This window comes from Emydura macquarii, unplaced genomic scaffold (assembly GCF_026122565.2).
Source record: "Emydura macquarii macquarii isolate MOO-44397 ecotype Brisbane River unplaced genomic scaffold, CSIRO-AGI_Emac_v2 contig_3108, whole genome shotgun sequence".
NCBI lineage: Eukaryota > Metazoa > Chordata > Testudines > Chelidae > Emydura > Emydura macquarii.
The window spans coordinates 4,203,448-4,224,485 of NW_027133245.1; the positions used below are offsets into that span (position 1 = coordinate 4,203,448).

The window sequence follows — 21,038 nt, forward strand, 5'->3', positions numbered from 1 at the left end:
TTCTAACTGGTGTTTATTCACTTGTCATTTCTACTGATTATTGTAGCAGTACTAATGATGGTTCTTTTATTCAATAGGGTATCACATTTGATGAGTTCAGATCATTTTTCCAGTTTTTGAACAACCTAGAAGATTTTGCAATAGCAATGCAAATGTATAATTTTGCAAATCGTTCTATAGGACAGGGTGAGTATTTATAAATTAAAGAATTATTGCTTATTTGTTAATAAGTGATAAAACAGATCTTTTGTGGAACTTGCAGTCCTCCTACACTTGTTCTAGCAATTTTTCATCATAGCTGGATATTACTAGGAAAATAGGATAGAACTATATCACAGAGAGTTTTACTTGATATTTGAAAATAAAGATATTTCTGCAGTTTATCAGAAGATAGTACTGTGTTTTTCACCACTTCAGATGAACATATTATTTAAACAGATGCTATCAGTGCAAAGTAATTTAATCATTCTTTTTCCTTTAAAAATTGAAAAATATTTAGCTGAATTTGATTAATATTAATTATTTCCTTATTGTGCTAATTAATGTTTTATTCATGTGCCTAGAGATCTTTTGTAACTTTAAAAGGTATCATACATACAACTCGTAGACTTTAAGGCCAGAAGACACCATCATGATCATCTGTTCTGCCCTCCTGCACATCACAGGCCACAAAACCTCACCCACTCCTTCTTGTAATAGATCCATAACCTCTGGCTGAGTTACTGAAGTCCTCAAATCATGATTTAAAGACTTCCCATTACAGAGATTTCACCATTTATCCTAGTTTATACCAGCAAGTGACCTGTGCCCTATGCTAAAGGGGAAGGCAGAAAAACCCCAGGATCTCTGCCAGTCTAATGTGGGGGGAAGTTTCTTCCCAACCCCAAATATGACAATCAGTTGGACTCTGAGCATTTTGGCAAGACCCCCATACAGACACCTGGGAAAGAATTCTCTGTAGTAACTCAGAGTCCTCCCCATCTATTGTCCCATTTCCAATCAGTGAGGATATTTACTACTGGTAGTTGCAGATGGGCCACATGCTATTGTAGGCAATCTCATTATACCATCCCCTCTATAAACTTTTCAAGCTCAGTCTTGAAACCTATTAAGTTTTTTGCCCTCACTGTTCCCTTTGGAAGGCTGTTCCAGAACTTCACTCCTCTGATGGTCAGAAACTTTCATCTAATTTCAAACCTCAGCTTGTTGATGGCCAGTTTATATCCATTTGTCCTTGTGTCAACATTGGCACTTAATTTAAATAACTCCTTGCCCTCCCTGTGATTTATCCTTCTGATGTATTTATCGAGAGCAATCATATTTCCCCTCAGCCTTCATTTGGTTAGGTTAAATAAGCCAAGGTCCTTGGGTTTTTCATTCTTCTGATCATCCTAGTAGCCATTCTCTGCACTTATTCCAGTTTGAATTCATCTTTCTTAAACATGGGAGTTCAGAACTGCATACAGGATTCCAGAGATCTCATCAGTGCCTTATCTAATGCAATTACACTTTTCTATTTCTTCTGGAAATATCTCACTTGATGCATCCTAGGACTGCATTAGCATTTTTCACAGCTGCATCACAGTGGCAGCTCACAGTCATCCTGTGATCAATCAATACATTCAGGTCTTTCTCCTCATCTGTCACTTCCAACTGATACATTTCCGACATATATAAAAAATTCTCTTTATTAGTCCCTAAGTGCGTGACTTTACACTATTAATTTTCATCCCATTTCTATTACTCCAGTTTTCAAGGTAATCCAGATCTTGTATGATATTCTGGTCCTCCTCCATATTGGCAATACCTCCCGACTTTGTCATCTGCAAATTTTATTAGCCCACTCCCACTTTTTGTGTCAAGATCATGAATGAAAATGTTAAATAAGATTGGTCCCAGCACCGAGCCCTGAGGAACTTCACTAGTGACCTCCCTCCAATCTGACAGTTCACCTTTCAGTATGACTTGCTGGAGTCTCCTCTTTAACCTGTTCCTTATCCACCTTTCAATTCTTATAGTAATCACCATCTTCTCCAATTTAACTAATTTCCCTTGTGGAATTGTATCAAATGCCTTATTGAAATCCTGGTAGATTAGCTCTATTGCATTTCCTTTGTCTAAAAAATCAGTTATCTTCTCAAAGAAAGAGCTCAGATAGGTCTGTCATGCTCTACCTTTTGTAAAACCATGTTGGATTTTATCCCAGTTACTGTTTACCTCTATATCCTTAACTACTTTCTCTTTCAAAATGTGTTCCAAGACTTTGCATACAACTGAGGTCAAACTAACGGGCTTGTAGTTTCCTGGATCACTTATTTCCCCTCTCTTAAAAATGAGTACTGTGTTAGCAATTCTCCAGTTATAGGGTATGACCCCCCAAGTTTACGAATTCATTAACTCCCCTCCCCTCCATCAACATTGTTCTCAAATAATCTTTATAATAAACTTGTTTCATCTGTTAAAGGAAATACATACATGAGTAAGATTTGGCCCTATATTTGCAATACTTACAACTTTGAAACAGTTACCACATGTTTTTCAGTTCCTTCTCATACTGCCTATGGGTTACGATTTTCCATGTTTAGCTTCTGCTCAAAATGGGTGTGGATTATGGCTCATAAAAAGCCCCTAGTGAGGGGTGCATATATTATAAACTTGAACAAATGATTGGATCAGAAAGTTATAAGCAACTGAAAAATCACATCCAAACACATTCAGAAGAAACTGGCACAGTCTTTCTTCTCCAAACTTGGTACACCACCTAACATGAGTAGCAGTCGGGCTTTTTATGGACTCTCCTTATCGCTGGACAGTGGATCAATGAAAGAGCTTGGAGGGGAAGTGCCATCTAAATGTAAGGTTCCTTATACAAGCATAATATACTGTATAGAACATCAGATCTCTGTGATACACTTTCTAATTATGTGATTATATACAATATAATATATTTTGTAAACTGTAGTTTATTAACTAAATTCTCTGCTGATGTAAATTAATTGATTTCAGTGAATCTGCACCAGTTTTCACCAACAAAGAATTTGTCCCTTTATTTTTTTCCTGTACAACTTTCGATACACATGTATATCAAAAATTATCTGTGATCATGTAACTAAAGACAGTATGCAAAGCTGAGAAATTCAACTTTAATTTGCACATATTTACTTCTGACTGCTTAAATGTGCAAACATAACTTAGCAATAACATCATTTTTGCATTTCATTGCATATAGTTCACTAGAAAAGTTTATGCTGAAGAGGGTATATCACAACATGTAAACTTTTATGATATATACAGAAATTAAAACACATAATATAACTCTCTATGTTTTACTTTTTTCTTTTGATGTATTGTTTACATAGATGAATTCAAGCGTGCTGTGTATGTAGCTACAGGCCTGAAGCTTTCAGCACATTTGGTGAACACAGTTTTCAAGATTTTTGATGTTGACAGAGACGACCAGCTGAGTTATAAGGAATTTATTGGCATTATGAAGGACAGATTGAATCGAGGGTTCAGGGTAAGAATATTAATATTATATTTATTTTAATTGACTCAGTATTAGAATTGCCAAAGTAGTGAAAGTAGCTTGTGAATTAACAGCTGATTTAATGTTTATATTTTGAAAGACTTTGGAAACGGTCTAGAAGATCAATCTCTTCCTGATTTGTAGAAGTTTGTTATTCTGGGAGAACCATAGATAGTGGGTCAGAGGGTGCCTTTACAATATAGGACCATCTCAGAAGTGCAGTGTGCTCTCCTCTACATACTGCTATTTCTGTTGGCTGGTGTGGAGTGGTTTGGGGTTGGGGGTTTTAACAGGTACTATGTTTGTGCCTGGGCCATTGGCAGGGGAGAAAGGAGGAAGATACACCTTATGTATCTGTGCAAAGGCCAAACACTAAAACTTAATAGAATACACAAATAGCAGTTACTGAAAATGGGTATCTGCGACAGGTACATCTGATCAAGGTTTTAATTAGTGAAATTAACAATTAGTGAAATCCTGCTGAGCATGACTAGCTGCAAGTGTAGCCATGAACCAAACTATATTTCTGTGTTCAGCACCAGTTGTTAAGACTCTTTTCAGCAGTGGCTGTGGGGCTTGGGATTTTTTGTTTGTTTGTTTTTGTATGAACAAGGTTAGTCTGGCTGCTTTTGATAATTTAGCTCTGTATCTAGCGGGTTTAAAATCAACATTACAACACAGGAAGGTGGGTGGGGGCTAGAAATAATTTGCTAAAAGCTGTTATAGAAAATGAGCCTGTAAACTGAATTTGCAGACTTGCCATGGGGCAGATCTGTAGACCTCACTACTCTCTAAGTCTACACCCTTCCCAATCCACCAGCAAAGGAAGGAAATTTTGGTAGTGTCAAAGTTCAAAGGAGAATTTTTAAATAATGTTGGACAATTGGGATCTAAGCCTGAACATTGGATAGTGGTGTTAAGTGATTGCATGGTTATTTTGCTATACTTATGAGTTGATTTGGGATCTAGAAATAATTTTAGATTTTATTTTTAAATAGAGCAGTTAGAAAAATTCATACATCTTTTTAGAATGATCATATGAAGGTCACACATTTTTCTTACTTATTTTTATATAGCAATATCACAAATAGTTTATTTAAATTTCATTTTAAAATGTAATGTGCTCTTTTCAAACTGAGAAGATAACATTTTAAATACAAGGTTTAAACTCTTTCTATAAAGAGATTACAGTACTTGTTAAATTGACATTTGGATTTGTTTTTTCATAATATGATTTTACTCACTGTATTACTCACTTTTTAAGTAGAAGAGATTTCTAAATTGGTTATTAATTTTAGGTCTTGTGTAGAAAATGATGTTGAATTTAGTAGGTGACTCAGCGTTCTTTGTTGTATTTTGACCTAGTGGAAAAAAACATGTTGATGATGCTCCTTCAGAAATCGTGACACAAACTTATTTCTTTGCTGGTGTTCAAATCTTAATTTTTTTTTCTTGATAGTATGCAAGTATAGTTGTTTTATAACCATTAAAAGATGTTTGACTGCATGATTAACTATGTTAACTAATTAGAAATGTATAGTGTACGTCAACTTAACCAAAGCTCAGTCTAGTTACTAAATAATTCTTGTGAATATGGAATATATGTATGGTTCTTTTTAACATTATTAAAAAACAGCACAGAAATCAAGTATAATCTTTAAAAGTCATTTTCATCAGATACTATTTTGCTTTGAATGTACCATGCTTTCCCTGCAGGCAACTTGAAAAGCTCTTGGTTCACAAAGATGGGAGTGTACAGCACACACTGGGCCAGATTGTGATACCCTTACTCATACTGAGTGGCACCTTGCTCCACAAGTGATCCCATTGGTTTCAATGGAACTGCTCTATTACTCAGGTGCTACTTATTGTGTGTAAGGATATCAAAATTAGGTTCCATACTACAGGAACCACAATGATGTAATCATTTTTCTTACAATGGGCATAAACTACCCACTGCCTTGTCATATGAGTCCTAAATATATATTATTTCCCTTGGGAGAGTAGAATTCCAGGATACTGACAACATTAATTTATTTCTGTAAGGATCAATTTCTAGCAAGGTTCCAAAAATGATGCAAAAACATGTCAACATCCATCCTGGGTAGGTAATGGTGTTTGTTGCAAACCTCTTGCAAAACTCTCTTTCTTTGATGAAGTCTACTAAAACACAAACAAACATTACTGAGTTGTAGAATGAAAAAGAAAAAGGGCATAGCGTGTAATTCGTTACTGCTTCTTAAGTGCCCAAAGTGGCAGGAAGTATCTATGGTCTTTCAACCTGCAGAAGGTTACAGATATGGTCTTAGTAGCCAGGATAATTTATTTCCAACTAATTTGTCCTTGCAGAATTATAAAGTATTTATTGTGGCCAAAACAAGTACAATTTCACTCTTTAGCCATAATTATAGTCATATTCGTAGTGTGCTGAAGCAGTTGTCTCATGATAAATTAAAACTAACATATAAGTAACAAAGCGATTTCTTAATAAATATTATGATGTGTTAAGTCCATAGTAAGTTTTGCAAATTCCATTTTCTAAGAACATAACATAAGAATGGACATATTGGGTCAGATTAATGGTCCATCTAGCCCAGTCTTTTGTCTGCTGGCAGTGGCTGATGCCAGATGTTTCAGAGTGAATGAACAGAACTGAGCAATTATCGACTAATCCATCCCCTGTCATCTGTCCTAGCTTCTGGGTGTTTAGGAACACCCCGACACCCTTGACTATCTTGGCTAAGAGCCATTATTGGACCTATCCTCCATGACCTTATCTGATTTTTTTTTTAACCTGGCAATGAGTTCAATAGATTGATTATGCATTATGTGAAGAAGTACTTCCTTGTATTTGTTCTAAATTTTCTGCCTATTAATATCTGACCCCCTGGTTCTTGTGTTCTGTAAAGGGGTAAACAACAAATACTTACTTATTCACTTTCTCCATGCCATTCATGATTTTATAGAGCTCTATCATATACCCTCTTTGCAGCCCTTTTCTAAGATGAACAGTCCCCAGTCTTTGTAATCTCTCCTCATATGGAAGCTATTCCATACCTCTAATCATTTTAGTTGCCCTTCTTTGTACTTTTTCCAATTCTAATTTTTTTTTTTGAGATAGGGTGACCAGAAGGGTACACATTATTCAAGGTGAGAGTGTACCATGGATTTATATATTAGCATTATGATATTTTCTATCATATTGTCAATTCATTTCCTAATAGTACCTAACATTCTGTAAGCTTTTAGGGAAAAAAGAAGACTAACAGCTTGATAAATTTCATATCTGCAAATAAGTATTTGGCTGGTCAGACTTTATGAAGGTCAAATTTCAATTTATGAAGTCCAGGTGCAGCGTTTTAATATTTTAATATCAAATACCATACAACGATACACCCCTATAAGTCACATCAGTCTTTGTGGTTAGCTAAAAATATCTAGTAAAAAGAGTAATAGAAACTAAATAACAGCAGGCATCTGTTCAGAGTATGGCTTTCCGAGATAACGTTTCTTTTCTGTATAATGTAAGGAAGTAGTTCTTGCAATTATAAATGCTTCGCCTCAATCAGAGATCCCTCCTGCATGCTAGCTTCTCATGTTACTTATAAAACCCTGCAGTTTTTATCGTAGTTTCTCATAATGGCCAGGTAAGCTTCAATTTGCTACATCTTAGAAAGACCCTGGAATTCTACCTTTTGAATTTGTGTCATGTGACTGTTTTGACATAGTACTGATGATTAATAAAAAAAATCCTCCTCTTCAACTGTGAGTGCTGCCTTGAAAGGAAAAATAATATTCTGTTACTTTGTTTAGCTGTTGAAGCAATATTTTCTAATAATTAAAATTGTTTAAAAATTCTGATTTATTGAGGATGTTTTGCCTGAAAGAAGCATATAGTTATTACAATTAATAGTAAATATTTTAGCACAAAGTGTTCTGTGACCACATTAAGCCTGAATAAAGCAAGTGCACTTAGTAAAGCAAGAGCAAAGAATTCTGTTAGTCACCGTACAGGGCTAGTGAAACTGGAATTCTAAAAAGATACTGTCAGGACTGTAGCGTTTGTTCTGTCTAAGGGATCATCTGATTTTAATGTCCGTTAAAGGACAAAAAGTTATAGGAATGGAGAGGGGACCAGATACTAACCTTCATAGAAGGTTAACAAGTATACACAATCATTTTCTCTTCCATTGTCTTAAATTATCTACTTGTCTAACTGGAATACTTAACATTACAAGTTGGACAGCTATATGTTTTATTTATGTAAACTATATCTCCAGTATCTGCCTTCATACATGAATATTCAAGAAATTAGCATAGATATAAAAAAGTTGAATGTCTAATTGGTTTTATCAAACAGAATTTTTATTTCTTTTCCAAGTATAGGACTTGATGTTAAAAAGTAACTGTTATAACCTGAGAGAAAGGGTTCAATTTGAAAACCGTTTTTGAGATGATCTGGTGTATTTAGCTGCCACCCAGTGGTCCATCAGAATATTGCCATGGGTTTGTTATTAAAACCTGCACAAATATTGTATAGCAAGGAGACATAACAATGAAAGATATTTTCCTTGCTTTTTGTTTGATTTAAGAAAATGATTTTCATATATTTTATTTTACAAACTATAATGCTAAATCATCCTTTATAAAAAAATTTATTTTCAATTAAAAATCATTTGGAATATAAAGACTAAATGATGAACACATTTTATTATAGCTAACTATACACTATGACTAACTTTTAGCTATTTGTCGTTTAATCCCTATTCTTTTGTATTTTCATGCCACTATGGCTGCCTTCTCATGTTGTCTGCATCTGTTCACTTCTCCGTCGTCTGCTCCACAGGGTTACAAAACTGTACAGAGGTATACCACTTTCAAATCCTGCGTGAAGAAAGAACTCTATAGCAGATAAGTTACGGTACGTGTTAGCTGCTTAGTCTTTCTGAGTGTGCTGACATGCTGATGGGAATGGCTGAATGTTAAACTGCCACTGTTTTGTTTGTTTGTTTGCCATTATAGAATTAAGGAATAGATTATCAAAATGTAATCGTCATAGTATTTTCAAAGGTCATATAATTGTATTTTTAGACTTAAAATATCTAAAGGCTGCCATTGTTCTTTTGACTTATTGCTTTTTTTGTACTGTATTCAAGAAAACACTTCTCCCTCCCCCACAGCACAAATTTTGTGTGTTTCTGTTGGTATTTTCTGTCTAGTTTTATTCATGCCTCAGATAACTTTGTATGATATATATATAGTAGTAGTAAAGTCTTGTATAGTAAAGGTAGATTTTCCCTCCTCCCCCCTGAGAAATAGGTATTTAACTTAATTCCATTTTATTTTGAAAATGTACTTATTTTTAATAGCCTGGTGTATTTCTAACAATGTTGTTCGAACTGTCTTTGTGTAGAAAGCATGTATTGATGCTTTTTGTGATTTAAGGTTATAAATGATAATGTTTTTTTCCTTTCTGTCCTTAATAATCGCATATTATACAGTAGTTATGCATAGGCCCCAAACAGTTTCTGAATGCAGGGGGAGAAGGGGGTTATGATGTTAGAGCCTGGCCCCGTATGCCACTGTACAATCACTAATCTGTTGTGGGTGGAAACAATCACCCATGTGCTTCCAAATAAATTGGGTCTGCCTAGGATCTAGTCACTTTTTTCTCTGTGGAACTGTAGGCCAGACTCAGACCTTTATTCTTAAAGAATGTGAGAGTTACAGATCTTTGAAAACTACAAAGCCTATTGAGAAGCACCCTCCCATAGGCCGATCTCACCCTTCCTGTGAGTCTGAAGTTTGTCAGCATTTCAGCTAGGCAGAATTCCTCCTATCCTCTCTCTTTCAAGTTGTTTTTACATGTGCCAATTATTCTCCACACAGAGAAGAATGAGGCCCCTGTCTGAGCCATGTGCTCACACTAGGAAGCCATGTACTCACCAGTCACGTTTGCCCTTTTCCCCTTCAGGACCTTGTGTAGAAATCCCATCTTTCCAAGCAAAGTTGTTGAGCCCAGATTGGGGATTTAGTGATTCAGAAGGGGAATATCTATACAGCAGCATGTCATTCCCTCCTTAAGTGGATGTACATGCACTAGCTCTGCTTGAACTAATGCCTAAAAATAGCAGTGTGGGTATGGCAGTAGCTTGGCCTAGCTGCCTCTGTATGTATCATGGGGCTCAGGTGGGATTGTACTTGGACAACTAGCCTGAACCACCCCCTGTGTAGCTGTGGCTATATTGTTAATTTTAGTATGCTAGCTCAAGCAGAGGAAGAGAGTACACATCTACCGCACTGAGAATTACACCTCCCAGATACTGTGTAGATGTATGTTTAGTGTTTGTCCTTCAGCATGGTATCAAACACCTTTCCTGGGTGGGGGAGCTATCGGGAGTATCATACAATAGGTTGACTTTGGGCATGTGCAGGCTGTGTTGTCAGTATCCAATATTTCCAAACATACAACAAGATAGAGCTCAGAGTTTGACTCAGATATATCCCACTCTATCACATATGAAACTTAGAATCAAAAAGACTTTATTTTCCAAAAAAGAAATCTAAATTTTGATTAAACTTTTTAATTTAAAAATTCTGTGTGTGGGCCCAACCCAAACACTGCAAGATTGTTTTAGTGCCTCAGAACTGGTAGAAACTCATTCTAAACAGGCAAAAATATAGTTTCTTTGCACAGGTGAAATGAAATGCAAATGACAGTTGAAGTGGTAAAAACAAAGTGATTTTTAAATTCTTTCAGTTTAATAATCTAACTGGTTAGTCACACAAGGTAAGAAGAATTCCCTTTTAGATTAATTTTATCTTCCCATCATCTCTAAGATTTACTGTTTTGATTCCCATCTTAGTAACCTGAGCATTATATTCCTTTCCTTCTTTCCTACCTTATTCAATCTCTTGCTAACTGAAACCCCAGTTCTGCAGTTTCTTCCAGGAGTAGTTTGTTTTCTCTTCCCCAATCATCCCTTCACATCCTCTTTTTCCTGCACTTCTGTTGCATGCCTTGACATATCTTTGTTTGTCCTTTTATATTTTATATTGTAACTTCTTCAGGGCAGACATCAGGTCTTAAATAGATTGGTAAAGTATTATACATTTATGATATCTTCTTAGTGAGTTTCAATAGTAAGTATTTACCAAATTGGAATAAAATGTTATCACTCAGAAAAACTCCAGAACATTAATATTAAAGCTAGTAAAATTAGCTTAAGACAAGAGAGGGTTTGTGGTCTAAGCATAAAGTTTAAGTACCCATACTCCCTGAAACCAGATGTTTAAATCCAGGCAGAGTTAATTCATCCTTCTGACATAGATGCACTGAGTACCATGCAGTGCCATGTAGGCTTTTTCAGGTGAGACTTAAAAACTGGTCCTGTCTGATATACCTGGATATTCTCTTGGAGCTTTTTGTAAGAGTGGCTTTTTAACCCTCTTTGCCTTAGCTAAAATTCTGCCCTCCCTTAATGTGCATCAGTTGGTTACCGCCCACCACCCTAGTGGCATTTGCATTTCAATAGTGATATGTATACCATACCATATGTAGTTTGTTAGGTAATTTTAGTTCCTTTTAGATAAAAGATGGTACATTAATTTAAAATACTAATCTATGTTATGAAGATTGGTGAGCTGAAATTTAAGCAAGTTTTGGCCAACTTTATTTATTAAAAACATAATTGAAGTGATTTTGAGCCTGCTACTCTGAGTTGTCTTGAAATCAACAGAACCTGCACTGTTCACACTGTACCTATCATGAAATGAAAGTAAGTTGATATACCATTTTAAAAAGTCATTGCAAAACTATACAAAATAATTGAAAAGAGAATAAAGGCAGAGCCATTAACAACTGTGAAACTGAACATTTATTTCAATCAATTAATGATTTTAAACATCAGCCTAGTATACAAAGAAACACATAGTGTGTCTGCAATATAAAAATCTGCCAATGTAATCAGTTGAATGTGCTTTTCACTGTATGTTTACAGTCTAATGTTTGTAAACGTGTTTTAAAAGTGCAACAAACTACTTTGAGCAATGCATATAAAAATTTTACTTTTAAATTATAATCTAGGACTGTTAATCTCTGACTAGATGCTGATGTATTCACGTAAGCGTTATTTCTGATGTTTCATTTGCAGGCTGCACTGTGTTGTACTATGGACTAGATTGTCCTTGGAATTTTTATTGTTCTATAAAATGGGCATGACAGATCAATGCTATTAGAGAAAAACTGTTAAAAAATAATTGTGTAACAATATTTTAAGCTTTTTATTTGTACACAATAGATAATGAATAAGAGCAAATGGAATGCATATTTTACTATCTAATGCTTCAGTTTTATGCAAAACATGGTGAAACCTGCATAACTTCAATGATTTTTTTTGTCTGAAATGCATCAATCTTTTTTTATTTTAACCTCTGCAATTATTGTGCCTATAACTATTTTAACCAAAGCAAGGGGATAGGCTGCCCAAAATAAGTTAACATCCTCCTATCCATTCACATCCAGACACTTGAGTTCAAGTCTAGATTAGGTCACAAATGAAAGTGACTTTTTAATGTTTCCTGCCTGTCTGTGGTAGTTACATTGCCCCTGTTGCTGTAGTATCTGATCTTTTCACAATATTTAATGTATATTAGTACATTACTGTTTGTGAGTAGGGAACTAAGGAACAGACTCAGTGATGTGTGCCCAAGGTCACATGGGAAGTCTGGTAGAGCAAGGGATAGAACCTCAGGCTCAGGAGTCCCATGCTAGAGCCTAATCACTAGACTGCAGCTCTTTGCTCCTCTGAATGCAGCTCGCTAGCCCCACATGCTCTTTGCTTTGCATGTGTCTCTTTTCTATTTGCAGCTCTTTGATCTGAAATTGACAAGCAGCATGGGAGGGGAAAGTGAAATTGACAAGCTGCCACCAAAATTGACCAATCAGTGCCAATTGTCTGTAGAGGGTAAGAGTGGAGGGGAAAGTGAAATTTACAAGCTGTGGCTGAAATTGATCCATTAGTTGGAATTAGTGGTGGTGGGCAAGGGAGGAGGGGAGCTCCTCAATTGAGAAGTGAAATTGACAAGCTGCCTGGAAAATGAGGGATCAGCGGAATTGTCTATGGAGGGTAAGAAAAATGTGGCTCTTAGCATTATTAATAGCTATTTTTTGGTTTTTCATATCTGACTGGTTGGCCACCCTTGCACTAGACCATCCTTGCTCCCCAATTATCCTACTCTCTAGTGGGTATTTGTCAATGTCACAGAACCTCAGTACTGTTCAGCATGATAGTAATTCTTCATTGGATGGCTCAGGACTGAAATAGAAATTTAGTAATTCAGGATTGACGTAACAGTGCAAGGAAGTTTGTATATCATCTGCCTTTGTTTTATACTTGGCTATAGCCATTGCCATTAGTCCCTCAATTCCACAAGCACCAATAAATTTTGGTATTTTTATTTTATTGTGTATTAATGTGAACCTTTTCATACAGCTATGGAAAGGAATAAATTATCTTAAGAGTAGAAGACTTCTGAACAAAATGATATGTTTTCATTTAGCCACTAATATGTACTAAGTTACTGGGTGAACACCAATAATGTGTTTGGGGGTAGGGGTGCATTTCTGGAAACTGCTTATTTGCCTTCAGGCAGATCCACAACTTTGTTCATATGCAAGGACCTACATGCCAGACCTAAAGAAGAGCTTTGTGTAAGCTCGAATGCTTGTATTTCTCACCAACATAAATTGGTCCAATAAAAGATATTACATCACCTGTCTTGTCTCCTTAATTGGAGGATTTAGCACTTCATGGTTGTAGTAAAACAAAATTTACCTAGTTTGTATGAACGCCTGTAAAATTTAATCTGGTGTCAAGGAATTTAATGCACAGTATTTGTTTTAATTCTGTGCTTGTTCATTTTTAACAGAAGACCCCAGAACATGGTTTGAAGGACTACTGTGTTTGTGTGATGACTGTAACAAGCAAACATTTAAAAGAGCTCTGGAAGCAATTTTGGAGTCGAGATATGCTGGGATAAATACTAAAGGAAAGAAAACATTTCAACATTTGGTTACTACTATTTTTCCTAGATATTGTGTGTGTGAAAAACAGCATAACACAGGTAAATTATGTATCTATGACTTGCAGCAGTGATGCATTGAATCACCATAGGTTTTTTCCACTTAGTTTGCTGATCTATTCATGAATTGTTTTTAATTTTTAATGGTTGACTTACACTGTCATCTGGCCTATAGAAGTGTATCTTTAAGAATGTGTTTTAAAATATATTTGTATTTATTTTGAGATGTGCCTTTTGTTTAAAAAATATTTTTTCATACTGGTAAATGTGCCTTTTGGCAGTGGCAAAAAAGTATTTCTATGTTGTAGGGTTCTGAATTTGTTCTTAGAAAATGAATATTATATGGCGTTTGTGTTAAAGCAGGGATGAGAATGCATTTTGTAGCACAACAATTACATAAGAGTTGAATGTACACGTTGTAAGTATTCATGAGCCAACAAAGCTGTCATTTAAAAACAACTATAAGTAGCAGTTGTGATATAGGATAATGTGAATGATTCATTGCTGTTAACTAATAGGTACTGATGTCCAAAAACTGTAAGTCTTACTATTATAATCTTACTGATTTAGTTTAATAGTCTCCTTATTTTAAGATGTCTAATTGTGTACAGTATAACAAAAATGAATTGTCAAAATATTAGCTAATATTTTATCATGTTAGATAATACAGTGCTATTTAATATATAGCATTGTGTTTCTGTAACTTTTTCACGAGAGTATAGATTTCAGCTTAGTCATGTATTGCTTGTTAATAATGCAGTTTACATAAAAGTTGGATATGATATGGGATAGAAATTAATCCTTTCCAGTTTTGCTAGACTGGCATGCAGTACTGAAAAATATGCAAATTACACCCTGGGGTGTGGCTTTAAAAATATTAAAAAGGACTCCAGGCAGTAGCAGAGAGCTGCAGCCAGTTATAAAATGTTACAGTGATAAATACCATGAGACTTCGGAATTTTAGCCAATTAAAATCAATTAGGTTTTAATTCTGCAAGCAATCCTGGCCTCATGTTTGCAGATATCTACCTTGTGAAGAATGATTTTGTTATTGAATTAGGCCTTAAAAAGTCATGATTAATGGAGCACAGTTCTACTTGTTTTTACATATCCTGTCTTTTTTGTTTGTTTGGGGTTTTTTTCCTCAATGTAGCAATTGCATTTAAAAGTTCTGCACTGGTTTTACAAGGCTGATAGCATAATGTAAATAAAACTCCAAATACTAACTCACTTTGACACATACAATATTAATGTCATTCTTAAGAAACTTTATTTAGCATAAATATTTATACTGTTCTCAGTTGTAAAAAAAGAAAAAAAATTTGGTTTAGTGGTGCAGTTGAATCCTAAATCAACTATTAGACACAATGTATTGTTTTTAATCTTTCATTGTTATCACGAACACAATGAAGGGAGTTTTTTTCTTTTATCATAGAATGTGTCTGTCTGTCACTCATACACCATATAGTATATTTAAATGCATGAATAGAAAAGAACATTTTTGCTTCTATGTTAGTAAGCTTAAATTCCAGGACTAATCAATTACAAAGATTTTATCCATTTTAAAAAAAAATATTGACTTAAAAAAACTTTTTTTGAGAAATTCCACTTTGCGAATTTCAGAAAAATCGTTAGTTAGAATGTTTTCTTTTGGCATGGTTGATCTGATTTTTATAAGAATCATATTATGAGAAAATGCTAGCTAGAAAAATATTAGAAATATTCTACTGTAGACAATGTTCCCATGACAAACATTCATGCAGTCCCTACTGCACTCTCCTCTCACAACTGTCAGTTAGAAAATCAAAGAGATTTGGACTAATGCTGATAGACCCTGATGTTGCAGTTATCAGTATGCAGTGGACTGCTTTCCCCATGTGTAATCAATTGCAGGACCAGTCACAGTGTGTGTAAAGTCTTGGTATCATTTTTCCAATTTGTATATTTTTCTGTATGGTTCCTAAGTACAGTAGACTGGCATAAAATGGAACTTCTTAGTGCCAGATTAGTCCATAAGATTGTACTTCCTGCTTTTGTTTATAATACAGTAATAATAATTTATGTAACAGTGCACTAATATGAAAAGTTATGCTCATCATATTCTTGTTTATCTCAGAATAAACGCACTTGAAACAAACTAATTTCCTTTGTTGCAGTGCAGATATATCAAATTATTTTATCTTTTTATAACATTTTCTTGGTATTCAGTACATACAAGAGTGTCATGAATCATAATTTCCCACTCTGTCACAAAAAAATTGGACTCTCTTGATTTCTTTAGCAACTTTTGCAGATGTATATGCTGTCCTGCCACAGACTTCTGCACAGAGAGAGGAAAGGTTAAAAGACACATAGGTGAAGCAAAGCAGGACAGTGGGACATGCCATTGATGTGGGTGCACCCTCTAGGTATGGAGCAGTTGGTATGCTTGAGTAAAGAGATCATTGGAAATAGCCTGTCCCTGACTGGCTAGCAATCTGGAAAATGTGTATGCTGCAACTGAATAATGTGGAGGCACCAATAGAGGCCAATGTTTGGGCATTTTTAAGTCAACTTTCAAGCTGCTCTCTAGTCCTTTATGCATAAACATATCTTTTAAAAGAGATTGAGGAATAGCTTGTCGGACTGTTAATGTTGATTTTTCAATCAGTCTTGGTATACTGGAGAAGTTTCAGAAGAATGGAAGAGAGCTAATGCTGTGCCAATATTTAAAATGAATCATAGGATGACCCAGGTAATTATAGGCCTGTCAGTCTGACTTTGATCCCAGGTAAGATAATGGACTGGCTGATATGGGACTTGATTAATAAAGAATTAAAGTAGGATAATATAATTAATGCCAATCAAGATGGGTTTATGGAAAATAGATCTTGTCAAATTAACTTGATATCTTTTTTTGAGGAGACTAGGTTTGTGATAAAGGTTAGTGTCCATGTGATATACTTTCATCCTCTTACCTTTACAGCAGGTAATTAAATTGTATGTGCTTTGTTCCAAGGCTGTGGTTTCTGGCTACAAATAATGAACCTCATCCAGCTCACTTCAGTCCTCATTTCAAAGACACAAATGTCTCTTCTCCCTATACATAAGCCTCCAGTTGGGGATTTCTTCTCTGCTCCCTGGTCACATACTGTGCCTCACTCATCTGACCAGAAATAGAAAATAACTGACTTGGTTGCTGAATTAAGTCAAATGGGAATGTTCAGACACATCTCTGTGTGGAATAGGAGTTGTGGAAGCTTGAGGGCAGAAAGCTGGCTGCAGAAGAACTTCCAGGGAACTTTTACTTTACCTCCTCCCACCCTATCACATACATAGATTTATAAGGCCATAAGGACTATTATAATAATCTAGTCTGATCTGCATAACACAGGCCATAGAAACTTACCCAATAATATTTGCATCAAGCATATCTTTTAGAAAGATACGTAGACTTGGTTTAAAGACTCCAAGGGATGGAGAATTCACCATTTCCCTAGGTAAGCTGTTCTAATAATTAATCATATTCATTGATTGCCAGAGGATGTTGTGAAGACCAAGACTATAATGGGGTTCAAAAAAGAACTAGATAATTTCATGGGGGATAGGTCCATCAATGGCTATTAGCCAGGATAGGTAGGGATTGCTGTTTGCCAGAGGCTGGGAATGGCTGACAGGATGGATCACTTGATGATTACCTGTTCTATTCATTCCCTCTGAAGCACCTGGCATTGTCCCCTGTCAGAAGACAGGATATTAGACTAAATGGACCATTGGTCTGACTCAGTATGGCCTTTCTTATATTGCTAATTTCTTATTTCTAGTAGGAATTTGTCTAGCTTCTGTTTTCAACCATTGGATATTATGTCCTTTTTTCCTAAATTAAAGAGCTCTCTACAATCTGAAATCTTTTCCTCATGTAGATACTTGTATACCGTGATCAAGTCACTTCTTAACCTTCTCTTCGATAAACTAAATAGATTGAGTTGTTTCCATTTTGAGACTGTATCTATATGCTAGGCATATCCATACAATTAAAATATAACTTTTGCCATAATATTGAATATATTTACTAAATCTGAAAAATAGGTTTCCAAAGACTAAAATCTTCCCAATCTTGAAGATGGCCATTTGTCATAGTGTCTTCGTTATCCTCTTCCACTCATTATCCCTCACTTCTGAGAATCCCTCACATTATGTGAACAGGAAAAATAATTTAAATGTACTAAATAAATAATTCCTTGTAATTAGTCACTCAGCTTTACAAACAACTCAGTACTACAAAGTCAACCAGTTTTACAAGCTACTCTAGAAGCTTATAGAGAACTGACTTCACTGTGAAGTCCACACAATTCTAACTATCAGCAAACCCTGCCCAGTTTGCCATCCATGCAGGGCCGGATTAAAGTTATGAGGGGCCTAAGGCTAATGGGAGGGAAAGGCCTAAGTATGAATCACATATTGCAAAAAAAATTGACGTCATCAAACATTTATTTACTTATATATTATTTATTTATTTATATCAAATTAACAAATGTATTCTACTCTCGCTACACTGAATTAGAATCATAGAATCATAGAGTTGGAAGGGACCTCAGGAGGTCATCTAGTCCAATCCCCTGCTCAGAGCAGGACTAACCTCAGCTAAATAATCCCAGCAAGGGTTTTGTCAAGCCGCAGCTTAAAAACCTCTAAAGATGGAGATTCCACCACCTCCCTAGGTAACCCATTCCAGTGCTTCACCACCCTCCTAGTGAAAAACTTTTTCCTAATGTCCAACCTAGACCTCCCCCCCTTGTTCTGTCATCTGCCACCACTGAGAACAGCCTAGCTCCATCCTCCCTGGAACCCCCATTCAGGTAGTTAAAGGCTGCTATCAAATCCCCCCTCATTCTCTTCTGTAGACTGAACAAGCCTAGTTCCTTCAGCCTCTCCTCATAAGTCTTGTGCTCCAGCCCCCTAATCATTTTTGTTGCCCTCTGCTGGACTCTAACTTCTCCACATCCTTGTTGTAGTGGGGGGCCCAAAACTGGACACAATACTCCAAATGCGGCCTCACCAATGCCGAATAGAGGAGAATGATCACTTCCCGTGATCTGCTGGCAATGCTCCTCCTAATGCAGCCCAATATGCTATTAGCCTTCTTGGCAATGAGGGCACACTGCTGACTCATATCCAGCTTCTTATCCACTGTTACCCCCAGGTCCTTTTCTGCAGAGCTGCTGCCTAGCTCGTCGGTCCCCAGTCTGTAGCTGTTCATGGGATTCTTCTGTCCTAGGTGCAGGACTCTGCATTTGTCCTTGTTGAACCTCATCAGATTTCTTTTGGGCCAATCCTCCAGTTTGTTTAGGTCCTTCTATATCCTATCCCTACCTTCCAGGGTATCTACCACTCCCCCTAGCTTAGTGTCATCTGCAAACTTGCTGAGGGTGCAATCTACCCCATCCTCCAGATCATTGATGAAGATGTTGAACAAAACCGGCCCCAGGACCGACCCCTGGGGCATTCCACTTGTGACCCGCTGCCAGCTAGACATTGAGCCATTGACTCACTACCCTATGCTCTAGCCAGTTCTCTATCCATTTTATAGTCCATTCATCCAACCCATACTTCCTTAACTTGCTGATAAGAATACTGTGAGAGACCGTATCAAAAGCTTTGCTAAAGTCAAGGTATAAACAAATTTTTTCCCTACATTTAGCTGTGGCAAAGTCTTGAATGATGTCATCGTTTTTCCAAGACTTAATGATTTCATTCTCAATGCTCAAAGGGGACAAACACTGAGATGCTCTTGAGTCATGGCGGATCAGAGCACATTTTTTACCCTTGTTAGAATTGAGAATGAACATTGTCTGCTACAGTTAGTGATCATTAGTGACAAATACAGCTGTAATGCAGCTTCAACACTTGGGAAACATTCTGCCACATTGGATTCTGATAACTTGGTACATCCAAATAGATTTGCTTTCATTGTCTTTTCTCTCTATATCTGAGAGTGATGTGAATTCAACAAATTGAAGAAATTCTTTAGTAAAATCTACTGGGAGATCATCTGGGTACTTCTGACACAGATGTTTGATACCTTCACTGACTTCGGAACTTGAAATGTTAGGCAAAAAATTTGTCAGTATACTAAAGGTTTTGTCAATATTTTCGTAAGCCTCGGTTTGATGTTATAATGAACTCTTCAGTTTGTCAATGATTGTGATGAAGGTATTAACTCTGAAGGCCTCCTTGTCACTGAATGGGTGGGCACTCAGGACCTTCACATCTTTTCTTGTTGCTGATTTTTTAGATTCACCATCCTTGATGCTCTCTAGCACTTCAAGGGGGTGGGGTATCCCAGAACAACTGCATTCACAGTTTCAGCATTGACACTCCACCGTGTCCCTGAAAGTGATTTGGACACAGGGCATCCCTTTGGTAGTGAATCTCTAAGAATCATCCAATGACTGGTTGATGCAGAGAAAAAATTGTACAGTTTTTGGACAGATCCAAAAAAAGAAATTGCTTCAACACAACAATCCATGGCAGACTAGCCAACAAGGTTGAGTGAGTGTGTATGTAATCAAGCAAAGCACTGCTCTCTTTTATCTTTGCCTGCATCTCTGAATATTTGCCACTGATATTAACTTGCATTGTCATAGCTTTGGCCATGACAAAGCCTGATGTCAATCCCATTTTTGGTGAAGAAATCGAGTAGATACGATGCAAGTTTCTCTCCTGTGTGGCTGGTGATGTTTGTGGAAGGTCATGAAACATTTAACTGGTCCGCTGAGTAGCACATAACGTAAGATGACAGTCAGCTGATCTACATGTGACACATCTGGTGTTGAGATCAAAGATGTGGGATATTTTTCAATGTCCATCGACTCATCTGCAGTGGCTGATATCTTCTTTGCCAATGAATTCATCACAGATAGTCTGTGATTGATATGCTATAAGTCCTTTTCCACGATTTGCGTGTTCATTGATATGCTGATCTAAGAAAGTGTCGAACTTAGCTATTAGCTCTAGAATGCCCAGGTAATTACCATTGTGTTTCAATCCAACAGTCTCATCTGAGCCATGGAATGGCAGACCACGCTCAGCAAGAAAAACTATGGTTTCAACTACACATCTGAGAATGTTCTTCCAATAAGCACGAGCTTCCAAAAACTGGTTTTCCATTTGGGTATCAATTCTGCCACTAACTTTCTTTTGGGCATGGTAGCTGCTAACTGACAATGTATGGTGCTCACTCATTGCATGATTGGTAATGTATGCAGTATTCTTCCAATCATTGAAGCCTTTGCAGAACATTCCCCACTTTTTTGGTATAAGAAAACAGGCAGCAATAAAAACAGTACACTTTCTTCTTAGAAGGCGAATAGATGTGCCATTCTCACTTGCCAATCTGTTTGTTAGGCTTCACATATTCAAACATTGATTTGGTCAGATAACTATTCTG

The 21,038-nt window shown here is 36.3% G+C and overlaps 1 protein-coding gene across 4 annotated transcripts in view; it reads left to right on the forward strand.

Moving 5' to 3' along the window:
* The window catches only part of MICU3 (mitochondrial calcium uptake family member 3), a 133,183-nt gene extending 117,442 nt beyond the window's left edge, over window positions 1-15,741 (forward strand). For all 4 annotated transcript variants that reach the window (XM_067530652.1, XM_067530654.1, XM_067530655.1 and 1 more), the window contains 4 exons: window positions 78-186; window positions 3,360-3,517; window positions 8,373-8,447; window positions 13,457-15,741. In XM_067530652.1, coding sequence (XP_067386753.1) covers window positions 78-186; window positions 3,360-3,517; window positions 8,373-8,441 — 336 coding nt within the window. In that variant the 3' untranslated portion in view covers window positions 8,442-8,447; window positions 13,457-15,741. The remainder of the gene's footprint in view (window positions 1-77; window positions 187-3,359; window positions 3,518-8,372; window positions 8,448-13,456) is intronic.
* Window positions 15,742-21,038: the final 5,297 nt, after the last annotated feature.